Source organism: Anomaloglossus baeobatrachus, chromosome 10 (genome assembly GCF_048569485.1).
Source record: "Anomaloglossus baeobatrachus isolate aAnoBae1 chromosome 10, aAnoBae1.hap1, whole genome shotgun sequence".
In the NCBI taxonomy this organism is placed as follows: domain Eukaryota; kingdom Metazoa; phylum Chordata; class Amphibia; order Anura; family Aromobatidae; genus Anomaloglossus; species Anomaloglossus baeobatrachus.
Genome location: NC_134362.1, coordinates 168,411,684 through 168,429,366, shown reverse-complemented (window position 1 = coordinate 168,429,366; position 17,683 = coordinate 168,411,684). Strand labels below are relative to the sequence as shown.

The 17,683-nt window shown below is 50.0% G+C and overlaps 1 protein-coding gene across 2 annotated transcripts in view; it reads right to left on the bottom strand.

Annotated features, from left to right (window-relative positions):
• Positions 1-4,688: 4,688 nt before the first annotated feature.
• PHAF1 (phagophore assembly factor 1) overlaps positions 4,689-17,683 on the bottom strand; it is an 81,561-nt gene continuing 68,566 nt past the window's right edge. For both annotated transcript variants that reach the window (XM_075326850.1, XM_075326851.1), the window contains 3 exons: positions 8,456-8,514; positions 7,976-8,048; positions 4,689-4,788 (listed from right to left, as the gene is read on the bottom strand). In XM_075326850.1, the coding sequence (XP_075182965.1) occupies positions 4,699-4,788; positions 7,976-8,048; positions 8,456-8,514 (222 nt within the window). In that variant the 3' untranslated portion in view covers positions 4,689-4,698. The remainder of the gene's footprint in view (positions 4,789-7,975; positions 8,049-8,455; positions 8,515-17,683) is intronic.

The following is a 17,683-nucleotide window of genomic DNA, read 5'->3' as shown; positions in this document are numbered from 1 at the left end:
CCCATAGATTCATCTCGCTGGGATCCTGACCATTGAGATGAATGTGAAGGCCCGTCATAGCGAGCCCGCTTAGGCTGCCCGGGGCCATCGTCCGAGTCAGAGTCTTCACCCTGAGGTGTATATGCCCGTCCCGGAGCTTGGAGCTGAGGGGGACCAGGGGGCAATGATTGCACAGTGTCCGTGGCCTGAAGTACAGGCCTAGCTCGCAATGTGTCAAGAATTTGTGACATAGTGAGAGACATTCTGTCAGCAAAAGCTGCAAACTCAGTTCCTGTCACCTGGACAGCATTCACAGGTGGTACACCCTGGGTCACGTCCAGCAGAGGTCCCGACTGTGCAAGCGCCGCAGGGCCGAGCACTGCACACAATGGGGGTCCGTGGAGCCTGCTGGTAGAAAAGTCCCACATGCGGTGCAGGAAGCATATAATGTCTGTGCCTTGGCACCCTTGCGTTTTACGGACGACATGCTGCTGGCTCTCTGCAATGTGAGAGAGTCTATAGCCAAAGGGCGACCAGCGCTATGTAATACCAAGTATTTGTAGAAACAAAATACTAAGAATAGTACTGGCACAAGAGGGGGTGAGCCCTGAGGGCTGCTTACCGCCCGCTGAATAGCGGGTAAGAGGCGCAGAATTCCTTGTCTGGGTCTCCCCGGCTCCCCTCTGCAGCTCAGCGTGTCAGCAGGAATGGCTGCCGGCGTCTGTGGAGAGGGGCGGTCCGTGGGAGTTCCCAAACAAAAGTGCGGGAAACAGTGTCCCCTCTGTGCCGATTGTGAGGGCTGGAGTATGTAAAAACGACTCCAGCCCTCGGCGCTGATGGACTGGCCAGCGTCCCGCCCCTCTCCTGACTGGCAGGTCTGGGGGCGGGAACGAACGGAAGCAGGCCGCAAAAGCTGGGGACTCGAGTTATCAGCGCGGCCGCCGTAAAAGCGCGGGCCGCGCTGAAGTCCCCGGCGCACCACAAGTGCCAGCCGCGCCGCAGTCCCAGCGGCCGGCGTGACCGATTTCCAGAAGTGGCCAGCGTCCCGCCCCTCTCCTGACTGGCAGGTCTGGGGGCGGGAACGAACGGAAGCAGGCCGCAAAAGCCGGGGACTCGAGTTATCAGCGCGGCCGCCGTAAAAGCGCGGGCCGCGCTGAAGTCCCCGGCGCACCACAAGTGCCAGCCGCGCCGCAGTCCCAGCGGCCGGCGCGACCGATTCCCAGAAGTGTGCCTGCTTCAGCGAAGCTGAATGAGGCCATGGCACAAGCGCCGTAGCGCTGATGTCCCCCGGCGCACTACAACACCCAGCATGCTGCGGTGTGAGCGCCAAATGCACGGGGACACAGAGTACCTTGAGGAAGCAGGGCCATGTCCCTGATGTACTCCGCTCCATCCAGCATCTTCTCCAGGGGCTGTAGATGGAGCACGGTCTCAGTGCCTGGAGACCAGTAAATCCCACTTCACCCAGAGCCCTGTAAAAAGGGATGGGGAAGGAATCAGCATGTGGGCTCCTGCCGCCGTACCCGCAATGGGTACCTCAACCTTACAAACACCTCCGACATACAGTGGGGTGAGAAGGGAGCATGCTGGGAGCCCTGTATGGGCCCTCTTTTCTTCCATCCGACATAGTCAGCAGCTGCTGCTGACTAAAAACAATGGAGCTATGCGTGCGTGTCTGACCTCCTGCGCACAAAGCTAAAACTGAGGAATCCGTACTCCTACGGGAGGGTGTATAGCCAGAAGGGGAGGGGCCTTACACTTTTAAGTGTAGTTCTTTGTGCGGCCTCCAGAGGCAGTAGCTATACACCCACTGTCTGGGTCTCCCAATTAGGAGCGAAAAAGAAAAAGGGACATTAAGCAAAATAACAAAACATGGACATAAAAACATGAAAAAATACTAATAAAAACATTAGGGACCTAAAACCTAAAAGACAAAAAATAGTAAAAAAAAAAAAAAAAAAAAAAGATGGACATAAACATGAAAAACAATAGTAAAAAAAAACACAGACATAAAAAACCCCAAATAAAACAGACGTAAAAGCAGGAAAATAAAAAAAAAAAAAAAAAAAAAGAAAAAAAATATATAGAATTGAAAGCTGAGATGATTCTGGATTTGGTAAGCCGAAAAAAAAAAAAAAAGGAATTAGTTTGTCAAGTAATGATTGGTGAGGGGAAAGAGGAGAGGGTTACTATTCCCACCGTATAAATAATCACTTCGCTCAATGCCTGAACATCTGTAAAGAGATACTCAGTGAACGCACTGACTGATCAAGTAAAGTGTATGTAGTGCAAATGGTTAAAAAAAAAAAAAAAAAAAAAATAAAAACATAGGCGATAAGCACATTATATCGGGTGCTTCTCCTCTCTGATGAGGCAGGCCACAAACACTGACAGACGGCAGGGCTCGTGGGGGTCACACACACTGATCAACCCCAAAACACCCTTTTAAAGTGCGCCCAAAACCTCGAAACACCGGAGGAGGGCACTCCGTGGGAGGAAGGAAGGCTGTTATCGCCCCCCACAGAATCGCTCACTCCCCCGAATTTTAGGTGATGGAACCACTTTAAAGTGCAAAGTTTACAGGTACCAATACCCAATGTAAGAATGCCAATTCCCTGAAATATCGGCAATGCTGTTTGGCAGCAAAATGTAAAGAGAGAGGCTCCTGGCTTCAGTTCTTAAATGTCCGCCGTAATTCACCACTAGATAGAACCTATATAAAAAGTTGCAGAAGTTTGCAAATATATTCCATTACTTAGAATACAGGATTATTGCAAGATACTTCAGAGCTGCATTCACAATTCTGCTGCGTGCGCAGCTGCCAGATCAGAACCATGCGAACCTCCTGCTACACGCACTCATCTATCTGCCGTCATATACCATAGGCGCCAGGCCTATCAATCAGAAGAGGCGCCGACGATGCTGTCAGGTAGGCGGAGGTTCGCTGGGCTCTATTCCAACAGCAATGGACTACGGACATGACTGCTGGCCCAGGGTCCCGCAAATCTTTTTTTTTTTGCACAACTCTAGTTACCAGAGCAAGCTTTGTGCAGATGCTGGGAGAGTTCAGCTTTGAAGCTTGTAGAACGGTTAATGCAGCTCTGGCCTATGATACAGGCTGTAAATCAGGAGAAAAACAAAAATCGGCAATGAAATATACTTGCAGGGCTGCTCGCCTTTTCTGTGTGTGAACCGTGCGATCATGTTTGAAAGCGGATATACACCTTTAAATCAAGACCTTTATACATAGTAGACTACTGTCGTCCATCCCACCCCAATATTGGCAAGATTAGCTGACAGTCTATGTATGGGGGCCTCCTGACTATCCACCGGCTGATTATCTAGTTTGGGGGAAGGGTGGGACAAGTGGCTGCCAGAAAAGTCTGGCAGAGGCTTTTTCATAGAAAACACAGGAGCGCTAAGGCAAGACAAGGGCTCCTGTGTACGGGGGAGTTGGGAGAGAGAACTGCAACCCAAACAGGGGCTGGTCGACAACCCAAACAAATGGCCGGGTCGACAACCCAAACAAATGGCCGGGTCGACAACCCAAACAAATTGCCGGGTCGACAACCCAAACAAATGGCCGGGTCGACAACCCAAACAAATGGCCGGGTCGACAACCCAAACAAATGGCCGGGTCGACAACCCAAACAAATGGCCGGGTCGACAACCCAAACAAATGGTTGGTCGACAACCCAAACAAATGGTTGGTCGACAACCCAAACAAATGGCTGGTCGACAACCCAAACAAATGGTTGGTCAACAACCCAAACAAATGGCCGGGTCGACAACCCAAACAAATGGCCGGGTCGACAACCCAAACAAATGGCCGGGTCGACAACCCAAACAAATGGCCGGGTCAACAACCCAAACAAATGGCCGGGTCAACAACCCAAACAAATGGCCGGGTCAACAACCCAAACAAATGGGGTGGTGTCTTTCCTTGTTAAATTGGAAATATAACCTTAAGACCTGCAGTATAGGGCATCCCCTCCCCCTTTATGTGACCATTAGGATTGTCAATATGACTTCCATTTTTTTTTCTAAAAAATCAATACTTCCCTTATAGAGTTGTAGCAATTACGCAGTATCCGAAAAACAAACTTCCGCAGCATTTCTGCCAACGACCTCCGCCATATGGGGGAATAAGAAAAAAAAAAAAGCCTATATCTTATGTATACACACACGCAGACTCTGATGGTACCTTGTGTGTTTCCGAGCTATAAAAAGTCACATGATGTGTGGTACCCGAATATGTGGCTGTATATATAAATCTAGGCATATATACAAACACACCAATTACATGTCAGACGGTCCTTACCCCACAGAAATATTAATGTGTCCACATACCCATGGATATTAATATATACAGATGTGACTATCACATTAATTCAATTCAACACGAACACAAAGGCTTCTTGCGCCCCCGTTCCTGCACGCGGCTCGAGCTGGTTTTGTGCTTTTACACGCAGCAGAGGCCCTGACATTCTGCAGTAGAGGATACAGGGACACGGAGGGCACGCTGGCTGCAAAAAAACAACAAAAAAACAAAAAAGGATGCCTGGCAGGAACCGGAAACGAGGCGACGACCGCAGACACCCACGTTCCGTGCAACTCTTTGCTGCATGGCCAACAGAGCGTACGGCTGCGTGTACTGTGGGTATCCGTCAGCAAGTGAAGGCACGCTGGGCTGTACAACCTCACCCGCTCTTCTCGTGCTTACTGGCTCAGCTCAGAGGATTTCTGATGCACAGTGGATCGTGGGGCTCCGTAAAGGGTCACTGATGCTATATGGTTGTTTTGCATGACCTTAGAGGAAAAAGAAACAAGGTGATTGGCAAATAAAACTGCAATTTGGTAAAATATTAAAATATGCATGACATATCGGGTGCTCGGTACTCGTAACTAGTGATGAGCGGGCACTACCATGCTCGGGTCCTAATGACTAGTGATGAGTGAGCACTACCATGCTCGGTACTCGTAACTAGTGATGAGCGGGCACTACCATGCTCAGGTGCTCGGTACTTGTAACTAGTGATGAGTGAGCACTACCATGCTTGGGTCCTAATGACTAGGGATGAGTGAGCACTACCATGCTTGGGTCCTAATGACTAGGGATGAGTGAGCACTACCATGCTTGGGTCCTAATGACTAGGGATGAGTGAGCACTACCATGCTCGGGTGCTCGGTACTCGTAACTAGTGATGAGTGAGCACTACCATGCTCGGGTCCTAATGACTAGTGATGAGTGAGCACTACCATGCTCGGGTCCTAATGACTAGTGATGAGTGAGCACTACCATGCTCGGGTCCTAATGACTAGTGATGAGTGAGCAGTACCATGCTCGGTACTCGTAACTAGTGATGATCAGGCACTACCATACTCGGGTGCTTTGTACTCTTTGTAACAGTGTGTCCCTCCCCCGCCTGTGCTCATGGTGTAATAGGCTGTCCCTCCTTTGTACTGCTTCTGGTAGGGGATTGTTTGTTCTTCTCAGCATGGGACTTCTCCAATCCACAACTTGGTAGACAGAATAGAGCCAGGATGTCTAGAATCCTTTCAGGTATCAAATGTCCAGGCGAGTTGGACTCTTCTGCCCACCTAAGGGGCTGATCCCAGGAGGAGAGAACAATGAGACCCATGTTAGTTCAGTTAGTTGGATCTCGGCTGGAGAAGGACTAGGATCTATGGCTGAGGCTGGATCCTAGTGCCTGTGCATGGACTGTTACAGATTGGAGATCAGTGGCCAGATGGGATTGTGTTTTGTTGTTCACACTGTTGGACTCAAGGAACTCATATAAGGACCATTGCCATATTTTCCCTGGCGTCGGAATACCGGGAGGTGCCCCTGGATCTTTTGTTTTGTTGTGGACTCCTTGCAGACTTTAAGGATTTATATTTATGTGTGGTGCTTTATCTTTGTGGTTCCAATAAAGCCCTTTGGATTGTTCCTCGGCCTGGCGTCCCTTACTGCTCTGCCGCATACCCCGTCACAAACTGGTTGGCAGCGGTGGGATCAGAGCAGAAGAAATGAAGGACAATGGCCCATCAATGTATGGAACCAGAACCTCAGGATACAGGAACTGGACTATATTGAACCTCAAATCAAAGGCCCGTGAATTAGGAGTTGGCTACAAAGGACTCCCGTCTTTCCTCCCCTTGCCGTGGAAATCCTTCCTCGGTGCCATCTTGCAGGCAAGCTGCTTCCAAAGCCTCAATTAGTTGCTCCTTGGAGAGTCCTTTGTTGTGTGGGTTTGTTGTGTGGGTTTGTGCTGGGTTGTGTGGTATGAGGAGATGGCACTGCTGGGAGATGAGGCCACCATAGAAGATAAGAAGGAGGCTATTCGTGGAGCTAAGGAGAGGGCATTGCTGTGGAAGCATCTAGAATCTCAAGACAGACTGTACCCACAGCACCCACCATGAGTGAATTCCCCAGAGTGTCCCGTAAGGACTTTAAACCATTTAATGAGGCTGTAGGTGACATTGAGGGCTTCTTCCATTAATTGGCATTGATGCTCAAAGTCCTGGAAGTCCCAGAAAGGGAGCGAGTCAAACGTCTGGTTGGGCTCTTAGAGGGTGGAGCTGCTGAAGCATATAGAACTATAGACCCTCGGTGGAACTGTGATTATGGAACTATTAAAGAAACCAGAAAAAGTTTGTGACGGGGTATGTGACAGAGCAGTGAGGGACGCCAGGCCGAGCAACAATCCAAAGGGCTTTATTGGAACCACAAAGATAAAGCACCAAACAAATATAAATCCTTAAAGTCTGCAAGGAGTCCACAACAAAACAAAAGATCCAGGGGCGCTTCCCGGTATTCCGACGCCAGGGAAAATATGGCAATGGTCCTTATACGAGTTCCTTGAGTCCAAAAGGGTGAACAACAAAACACAATCCCACGTGGCCACTGATCTCCAATCTGTGACAGTCCATACACAGGCTTTAGGATCCAGCCTCAGCTATAGATCCTAGTCCTTCTCCAGCCGAGATTCAACTAACTGACCTAACATGGGTCTCATTGTTCTCCTCTCCTGGGATCATCCCCTTAGGTGGGCAGAAGGGCACAGCTCCCCTTGGACATTTGATACATGAAAGGACTCTAAACGTCCTGGCTCTATTCTGTCTACCAAGTTGTGGATTGGAGGAGTCCCATGCTGAGAAGAACAAACAATCTCCCACCAGAAGCACCTCCACTCTATTCATCGTCTATGGGACTTCTAGAAAGTTGGCCACAGCTCTTGGCCCCTTAAGCCCACGTCACATTTAACGACTTACCAGCGATCCCGAAAACGATGTGACCTGATAAGGATCGCTGGTAAGTCGCTGGTGAGATGTCACACAGTCAGACCTTACCAACGACGCAGTAACGATCAGCGACCTGTATAATGATGAGCGACCTGTATAGGAGGTTGTTGGTAGGTGTCAAACACAGCGATGCGTCCTGCCCAGCAGGACATCGGCTTTGAAGAAAATAAACCAGAACAGTGTGTAACGATCAGCAATTTCACAGCAGGGGCCAGGTCGCTGCTTAGTGTCACACATAACGAGATCGCTGGTGAGATCACTGGTACGTCACACAACCTGTGACTCGGCAGCGATCTCGTTATGTGAGAAGTACCCCTTATTCAGGACAAGGTCAATCCCCCAACAATCAGTCAGATAGAGGATAACATCCTATCTAGGGAATAAGTCTCTTTCCAGTTTCCTCCCACACTTCTAAGACATACTGATAGGGAATTTAGATTGTGAGTCCCAATCGGGACAGTGATGATAATGTGTGTAAAGCGCTGCGGAATAAGATTGCGCCATACAAAAAATGAATAATAAATAAGTTATTATTCACTTCTTGCCATGATTTCCCCCTGAATATATCGGGTCACCTGGGGGTCTTAGCAGTAGAGAACCCACTCAATGAACATTATTGATTAGGACAGAATCTTTGCAGTTAGTGAATAATTAAAAGTGAACCCCAACAGCATCAATGCCATTTACTCACCTCAAAAATCATCCTCTGTAGACCAAAACAAAAAGTTGATCCAAACGGGTTTGTGTTATTTGGCGAGGAAGATCTGCAAAATAAACAAGGGGATTGTGTAGGATCGCAGCTTTCATATTTTCATGTCAATATTGATTTATGTATGGAGACTATAGCGAGCACAACAGCTCGTCAAGGTGTCTTCCCCTGTAGTATAGTTCTCCTGATATAGCTGTCTCTTACCTCATGTGCAGGGCATTGCAGCTTAGGTATCCACGAGCAACTGTCACTATACGAGTGGACGCAATGCCCTGCACATGAGGTAAGACACATGGCTATATCAGGAGAACTATACTACATTTCCAGTTGGAGATATTTGCTCATATTATTACACCTATTACATATTGGGGTAGGATCTGAGTAACCCTATAAATACTAGGTTTATACAAGCAGTCGAAGATCAAGCAATTTTTTAAATATACGAATAACAATAAATTTTACCTGTGAAGGACAACCGGCTTCTCCATGGGGTGACCCAAGTGTTCTTGAATACTGTCCCACTTGTGAAAAGAAAAAAAGAACACAAATACTAGATCAGCCGTTCTTTTCCAACCATTTATGAATGTAGAAATTTAGCTTCATGTCTTTAGAGGAATTTCCAGATCTTACACCCTACAACTAAGAATTCACTTACTATGTCCACTGTATTAAAGGGAATCTGTCACCAGGTTTTTGCCACCTAATCTGACAGCAGCATAATGTAGAGACAGAGACACTGATTTCAGCGATGTGTCACTTACTGGGCTGCTTAGTGTTGTTTTGATACAATCACTATTTAATCAGCAGTATATTATCATTACAGGACTACTTGGTAGGCCAGCATATTCAAGGGCTTTGTATATCTGCAGCAGTGAAAACAGTGATTTTATCAAAATGACAAAAACAGCTCAGTAAGTGACATTGCTGTAGTCAGGGTCTCTGTACATTATGGGGTAGCAAAAACCTGGTGACAGATTCCCTTTAACATAGCAACATCGAACAGTTTAATGCTCCAACAAGAGGTGGCATGGTCATCCCATAACCCAAAAATATCTTGCATGTTGTACGTATCCTAGTCATTTTAAGAAATATGCTGGAGACAGACTACAGGGGCAAAAACCTGAAACCCTTATGGCCCATTTGGAAGAGCCGATGATCAGGAAATGAGCGTGTTCCTGACCCAGCTAGACTGTCCGACAATCACCCGAGAAATTAATAAAGCTCTTGTTCGTCAAGTGCAAAGCAGTTTAAAGAAGGGAATTTTGTTACTTACCGTAAATTCCTTTTCTTCTAGCTCCTATTGGGAGACCCAGACGATTGGGTGTATAGCTACTGCCTCCGGAGGCCACACAAAGCATTACACTAAAAAGTGTAAGGCCCCTCCCCTTCTGGCTATACACCCCCAGTGGGATCACTGGCTCACCAGTTTTAGTGCAAAAGCAAGAAGGAGGAAAGCCAATAACTGGTTTAAACAAATTCACTCCGAAGAAACATCGGAGAACTGAAAACCATTCAACATGAACAACATGTGTACCCGAAAAACCAACCAAAAATCCCGAAGGACAACAGGGCGGGTGCTGGGTCTCCCAATAGGAGCTAGAAGAAAAGGAATTTACGGTAAGTAACAAAATTCCCTTCTTCTTCGTCGCTCCATTGGGAGACCCAGACGATTGGGACGTCCAAAAGCTGTCCCTGGGTGGGTAACAAAATACCTCAAGTTAGAGCTGCAAGACAGCCCTCCTCTATGAGGAGGCCACTGCCGCCTGCAGGACTCTTCTACCTAGGCTGGCGTCCGCCGAAGCATAGGTATGCACCTGATAATGTTTGGTGAAAGTGTGCAAACTCGACCAGGTAGCTGCCTGGTACACTCGTTGAGCCGAAGCCTGGTGTCGTAATGCCCAGGACGCACCCACGGCTCTGGTTGACTGGGCCTTCAGCCCTGAAGGAACCGGAAGCCCCGCAGAACGGTAGGCTTCCAGAATTGGTTCTTTGATCCATCGAGCCAGGGTGGCTTTAGAAGCCTGCGACCCCTTGCGTTGGCCAGCGACAAGGACAAAGAGTGCATCAGAGCGGCGCAGGGGCGCCGTGCGGGAAATGTAGATTCTGAGTGCTCTCATCAGATCTAACAAATGTAAATCCTTTTCATACCGGTGAACCGGATGAGGACAAAAGGAAGGTAAGGAGATATCCTGATTAATATGAAACGAGGATACTACCTTATGGAGAAACTCCTGAATGGGGCGCAGCACTACCTTGTCCTGGTGGACCACCAGGAAGGGAGCCTTGGATGACAGCGCTGCTAGCTCAGACACTCTCCGAAGAGACGTGATCGCTACCAGAAAGGCCACTTTCTGTGATAGTCAAGAGAGTGAAACATACGTCAGAGACTCGAAAGGCGGCTTCTGGAGAGCAACTAGTACCCTGTTCAGATCCCATGGATCTAACGGCCGCTCGTACGGGGGGACGATATGACAAACCCCCTGCAGGAACGTGCGTACCTGCGGACGTCGTGCTAGACGCTTCTGAAAAAACACCAATAGCGCCGAGACCTGCCCTTTAAGGGAGCCGAGCGACAAGCCCTTTTCCAACCCAGATTGCAGGAAGGAAAGAAAAGTAGGCAATGCCAATGGCCAGGGGGACACTCCTTGTACAGAGCACCAGTAAAAGAAAATCTTCCACTTCCGTGGTAGATCTTAGCAGACGTGGGCTTCATAGCCTGTCTCATGGTGGCAACGACCCCTAGGGATAATCCTGAGGACACTAGGATCTAGGACGCAATGGCCACACAGTAGGTTCAGGGCCGTAGAATTCAGATGGAAAAACGGCCCTTAGGACAGTAAGTCTGGCCGGTCTGGTAGTGCCCACGGTTGACTGACCGTGAGATGCCTGTCGCCAGAGCTCTTTGATCGTCATGAAAACCGGGACCTTGCCGTTGTGCCGATTTGTGAAACCCGTCCGGGTGCAGAGACCATTCTCCTGCGTCCACGCCCTGGTGACTGAGGAAGTCTGCTTCCCAGTTTTCTACGCTCGGGATGTGAACTGCGGATATGGTGTATGCTCTGTCTTCCACCCCTAGCAGAATCCGGCGGACTTCCTGGGAGGCTCGCCGACTGCGTAGTCCGCCTTGGTGGTTGATGTATGCCACCGCTGTGGATTGTCCGACTGAATTCGGATCTGTTTGCCTTCCAGCCACTGCAGGAAGTCTTGCAGGGCAATATACACTGCCCAGAGCTCCAGACAATTGATCTGAAGAGTGGACTCCTCTGAAGAGAGTCCTTGATCGTCTGAGAAAAGGGGAACGTTCCTGTGTAGGGACATCGACTTCCCCTCCCATTAGCGAAGAATGTTCTATTGAAGTGGACGCAGATGAAACTGCGTGAAAGGGACTGCCTCTGGATGAGGTGTCTCCTTGAAGGAGAGACTGCACCCCCGTCTGTAGTGACCGCTGTTTGTCCAGTGGAAGCTTCACCATCGCTGAGAGAGTGTGAAACCCCAAGCTAAGATATGCCAGCGATTGGGTTTAACTTTGAAAAGTTGAGGACCCACCCGAAACTCTGGGAAGTCTCCAGCGCCATGTTCAGGCTGTGTTGGCATGCCTCTTAAAAGAGTGCCTTGACAAGTAGATGGTCTAAGTAAGGGATCACAGGGTGACCCTGAGAGTGCGGGAGTGGTCCCACTGCTGCCATGAACTTGGTGAAAACCCGTGGTGCTGTCGCCAGACCGAAGGGTAGGGCTACGAACCGAAGATGCTCGTCTTCAATAACGAATCGTAGCAAACGCCGGTGCTCTGGAGCAATCGGCACGTGGAGATAAGCATCCTGATGTCTATTGATGCTAGGAAATCTCCTTGAGACATTGAGGCAATGCCGGAGCGGAGGGATTCCATCCGGAACCGCCTGGTTTTCACGTGCTTGTTGAGCAGTTTAAGGTCTAGAATGGAACGGAAGGAGTCGTCCTATTTTGTCACCCCGACCAGAACGGAGTAAAAAGAGTCTCTTGTTCCTGAGGAGGAACCGGGATTACGACTCCTACTGCCTGCGGAAGAGCCTCGGCTCGGCCGGTGAGGACGTTTTTGCGACAAACTGTCTCTCACCCACCGGCCATTGACCTGTGGCAGTTAAATGTCGCTAAAGCGGGGGAGTCTGCCACCGACCGCGGATGCGGAGAGAGAGGGCTGAAAGTCATGAGGAAAACCGCCTCGGTAGCGGTTCCTCCGGCTGCCTTCTCCGGGCGTGATTGAGCCCGCCAGGAACCTGCGCCCCTCTGAGCCTTTTGAGTCCTGTTGGACGAGGGCAATTGGGACGTGCCCGAGCCTGGGAAGGACCGAAACCTCGACTGTCCCTTCTCCTGATGGGTCTTGTTTGATAGCTGGGGTAAGGAAGAATCCGTACCCTTGGACAGTTGAATGATTTAATCCAACCGCTCACGAAACAGTGTGTCACTAGATAAAGGCAATCTGGTTAAGCACTTTTGTGGAAGCAGCATCTGCTCCAATCCCTTAACACTAGGAGCGTAACAACACGGAGTTGGCGGACGCCACTGACGTACGGCTCGTAGAGTCCAGGACAGCATAAACAGCTTGAGTCGCAATGCCGACATTGCGAGGTGAAGGACGCTACTGCGGCCAAGATGTACATGTGACCGCGTCCCTCTGCGCAATACTAGCTGAAATAGCTTGGAGTGCCTCTATGGCTGCGAATGCCGGGGCAACCGACCCGCCGATAGCTTCATAGACAGATTGCAACCAGAGGGCTATCTGTCTGTCAATGGCATCTTTAAGTGAAGTCCCATCTTCCACTGCAACTATAGATCTAGCCGCAAGCCTGGAGATTGGGGGATCCACCCTTGGAGCGCTTGAGCACGTCAGGGGGGAAGAGACAACGCGTATCCTCAATACGGTTGGAGAAACGCTTATCGGGATAAGCGTGGTGTTCCTGGACTGCTTCTCTGGAGTCAGAGTGACCAGAAAAGTACTCAATATACGCTTGAGATACCGAAATAGGGATTTCTTCTGCTGTGAAGCTGACCCCTCCACTGGAGGAGTTGAGGGAGAAGAAGGGAATTTTGTTTACTTACCGTAAATTCCTTTTCTTCTAGCTCCAATTGGGAGACCCAGACAATTGGGTGTATAGCTATTGCCTCTGGAGGCCACACAAAGTATTACACTTAAAAGTGTAAGGCCCCTCCCCTTCTGGCTATACACCCCCAGTGGGATCACTGGCTCACCAGTTTTAGTGCCAAAGCAAGAAGGAGGAAAGCCAATAACTGGTTTAAAGACCAATTCAATCCGAGGAAACATCGGAGAACTGAACCATACCACATGAACAACATGTGTACCCGAAAAAACAGAAAAACCCAGAGAAAACAGGGCGGGTGCTGGGTCTCCCAATTGGAGCTAGAAGAAAAGGAATTTACGGTAAGTAAACAAAATTCCCTTCTTCTTTGTCGCTCCATTGGGAGACCCAGACAATTGGGATGTCCAAAAGCAATCCCTGGGTGGGTAAAAGAATACCTCATGATAGGGCCGTCAAACGGCCCTCTCCTACAGGTGGCCAACCGCCGCCTGAATGACTTATCTACCTAGGCTGGCGTCTGCCGAAGCGTAGGTATGCATCTGATAATGCCTGGTAAAAGTAAGTAGACTCGACCAGGTGGGTGCCTGACACACCTGCTGAGCCGTAGCCTGGTGCCGTAATGCCCAGGATGCACCCACGGCTCTGGTAGAATGGGCCTTCGGCCTTGAGAGAACCAGAAGCCCAGTAGAACTGTAGGTTTCAAGAATTGTATCCTCGATCCCCCGAGCAAGGGTGGATTTGGAAGCTTGCGACTGTTTACGCCGACCAGCGACAAGGACAAAGAGTGCATCCGGGTGGCGCAGGAGCGCCATGCGGGAAGTAGAACCTGAGTGCTCTCACCAGAACCAACAGATGCAAATCTTTCTGAAATTGATGGACTGGACGAGGACACAAAGAAGGTGAGGTGATATCCTGATTGATATGAAAGTGGGATACCACCTTAGGGAGAAATCCCGGAACCGGACGCAGAACTACCCTGTCCTGGTGAAGGACCAGGAAGGGAGTTTGTATGAGAGCGTTGTTAGCTCGGAAACTCTCCTAAGAGACGAGACCGTTACTAGAAGGCCACTTCCCGTGAAAAGCGGGAAGGGAGACATCCTTCAAAGGCTCGAAAGGCGGCATCTGGAGAGCAATTAGAACCTTGTTCAGATCTCAGGGCTCTAACGGCCGCTTGTACGGAGTGCTGAGAAGACAAACTCCCCGTAGGAACGTGCGTACCTGAGGAAGTCGTCGTTTCTGAAAAAATACAGATAGCGCTGAGACTTGTCCCTAAAGGGAACTGAGCGACAACCCATTTTCCTACCTAGATTGCAGGAAGGAAGGAAACATAGACGATGCAACCGGCCAGGGAGAAACACCCTGCGCCGAGCACCGAGATAAGAACATCTTCCACGTCCTGTGGTCAATCTTGGCGGACGTTGGTATGCTAGCCTGTCTCATGGTGGCAACCACGTCCTGAGGTAATCCTGACGACACTAGGTTCCAGGACTCAATGCCACACCAACCGGTTGAGGGCCGTAGAATTCAAATGGAAGAATGGCCCTTGAGACAGCCAGTCTGATTGGTCTGGTAGTGCCCCCGGTTAGCCTACCGTGAGGCACCACAGAACCGAGTACCACAACATCCTCGGCCAATTTGTAGCGACGAGGATGGCGCGGCCGCAGTCGGTCTTGATCTAGCGCAGTACTCTGGGCAACAATGCCAGAGGTGGCACCTAAGGTAGCTGGAACTGCGACCAATGCTGAACTAAGGCGTTTGCCGCCAGAGCTCGATGATTGTGAAACCGTGCCATGAAGCTGGCACATTGTTGTTGTGCCGTGACGCCATTAGATCGACGTCCGGCCTCTGTCAGCGGCGCCAGATCTCCTGAAACCCGTCCGGGTGAGGAGACCATACTCTTTCGGCCACACCTCAGCGACTTAGGAAGTCAGCTTCCTAGTTTCCACACTTGGGGTGTGAATTGTGGATATGGTGGATGCCGTGTCTTCCACCCACATCAGAACCTGCCGGACTTCCTGGAAGGCTTGCCGGTTGCGCGTTCTTCCTTGGTGGTTGATGTATGCCACCGCTGTGGAGCTGTCCGACTGAAGTCGGATATGCTTGCTTTCCAGCCGCTGTTGGAAGGTTTGTAGGGTAAGATACACTGCTCTGTGTTCAAGAACATTGATCTGAAGGGTGGACTCTTGCTGAGTCCACGTACCCTGAGCGCTGTAGTGGAGAAAAACTGCTCCCCACCCTGATAGACTCGCGTCTGTCGTAACTATCGCCCAGGATGGGGATAGGAAGGACCTTCTTTTTGACCAAGAGGTGGGAAGAAGCCACCACCGTAGAGATTCCTTGGCCGCCTGAGAAAGAACGACGACTCTGTTGAGGGACGTCGACTCCTCGTCCCATTGGCGGAGAATGTCCCATTGTAGTGGACGCAGTAAAACTGCGCGAAAGGAACTGCCTCCATTGCTACCATCTTACGTAGGAAGTGCATGAGGCGTCTCAATGTGTGCGACTGGTTCTTAAAGAAGAGCTTGCAGCCCGTAGTGAATGCTGTTTGTCTAGCGGAAGCTTCACTGTCGCTGAGAGAGTAAGAAACTCTATGCCTAGATATGTTATCGACAGGGTCGGGGTCGGATCTGACTTTAAAAAGTTGAAGATCCACCCAAAACTCTAGAGAGTCTCCAGCGCAACGTTCGGGCAGTGTTGGCATGTTTCCTAAGAGAGTGCCTTGACAAGTAGATCGTCTAAATACGGGACCACAGAGTGACCCTGAGAGTGCAGGACTGTGACTACTGCTGCCCTGACCTTGGCGAAGACCAGTTGGACTGTCGCTAGCCGGAAGGTAGAGCTACGAACAGAAGGTGTTCGTCTCCTATAACGAAGCGTAGAAACGCTAGTGCTCTGGATCAATCGGCACGTGTGGATAAGCATCCTTGATGCCTAATGATGCTAGGAAATATCCTTGGGACCTTGAGGCGATGACATGGCGGAGGGATTCCATCCGGAACCGCCTGGTGTCCACGAGCTTGCTGAGCATTTTTAGATCCAGAACGGGACGGAACGGCCCGTTGTTATAGGTACCGCAAAGAATTTGGGGTAAAAACCGTGACCTTGTTCCTGAAGAGGAACGGGGGTCATGACTCTTTCTGCCTATAGAGTGCACCCTGTTTGCAGAAGAGCAGCGGCCCGGCCGGGAGGTGGAGAAATTCTGAAGAATCGAGTTGGAGGACGAGAAGTGAGCTCTATCCTGTACCCGTGAGACAGAATGTCTCACACTTAATGGTCATTGACCTATGGCAGCTAAATATCGCCAAGGCGGGAGAGCCTGCTACCGACCGAGGCCGCAAGTCATGAGGAAGCCGCCTTGGAAGCGGGTTTTCAGACTGTCGCTTTTTTGGGCGTGACTGAGCCCGCTAAGAATCTTAGCTCCTCTGATCCTTTTGAGTCCACATTGGACGAGGAAAAATGGGACCTGCCCGAGCCTCGAAAAGGCCGAAAACCCCGACTGCCTCTTGCTGTTGGGGTTTGTTGTGTCCGGGCTGAGGAAAGGATGAATCCTTACCCCTGGACTGTTTAATGGTTACATCCAACGCTCACCAAACAGTCGGTCAGCAGAAAAAGGCAACTGGTTAGGCAACCTTTTTTGGAAGCAGAATCTGCCTTCCATTCACTTAACGAGCAGACCAGGCTCTGCTTAAAAACACGGAGTAGCGGAGGCTACCGCCGCACGGTTCGCAGAGTCCAGGACAACCTGAATCGCGTAAGAAACAAATGCAGACATTTGAGAGGTTAAGGATGCCACCTGCGGCACAGATGTACGTGTAACCGTGTCAATCTGTGTAAGACAAGCTGAAATAGCTTGGAGTGCCCCAAGGGAGAGAATGCCGGAGCCAACGGTGCGCCGACAGCCTCATAGATGGCTTTCGACCAGAGATCCATCTGTCTGTCAGTGGCATCTTTGAGTTTGCAGTTCCATCTCCCACTGCAACTATGGATCTAGCTACAAGCCTGGAGATTGGAGGATGCCGCTCGGGACACTGGGTCCAGTCCTTGACCAAGTCAGGGGACAGGGATAACGTGTATCCTAAGCCGTTTGGAGAAGCGCATATCTGGATAAGCGTGGTGTTCCTGGGCTGCCTCTCTGAAGGCAGAGTGGTCCAGAAAAATACGTGAAGCTGACTCCTCCACTGGAGGAGCTGTGAGAAATAACCCACATTCTATAGATGGACGCTATAAGATTATTTACTATGGCGTCACGAGCAGGTGTATCCAGATTGAGAGCGGTCTCAGGATCAGAATCCTGAGCCGCTACTTCCGCCTCATAATACAGCGAGTCCTTCTGCTAGGACCCTGATGAAACCGAGGCCGCTCATAGTGAGCCCGCTTAGGCTGTCTGGGACTGACGTCCGTGCAGAGCCGTGACTCTGGGATGCGTGTGACATTCCCGGAGCTGTTAGTTATTCACACTGAGGGGGGCCATGGATCAATGATTCAACAGTGCCCTTGTGAGAGACATGTCCGGACTGCTAGGCTTCTAGTATCATAGCCATAGTCTCAGAAAAACTGTCAGTAAATACTGCAGACACCGTCCTCATCCCCTGGCCATTAGTGCATACAATGGGAG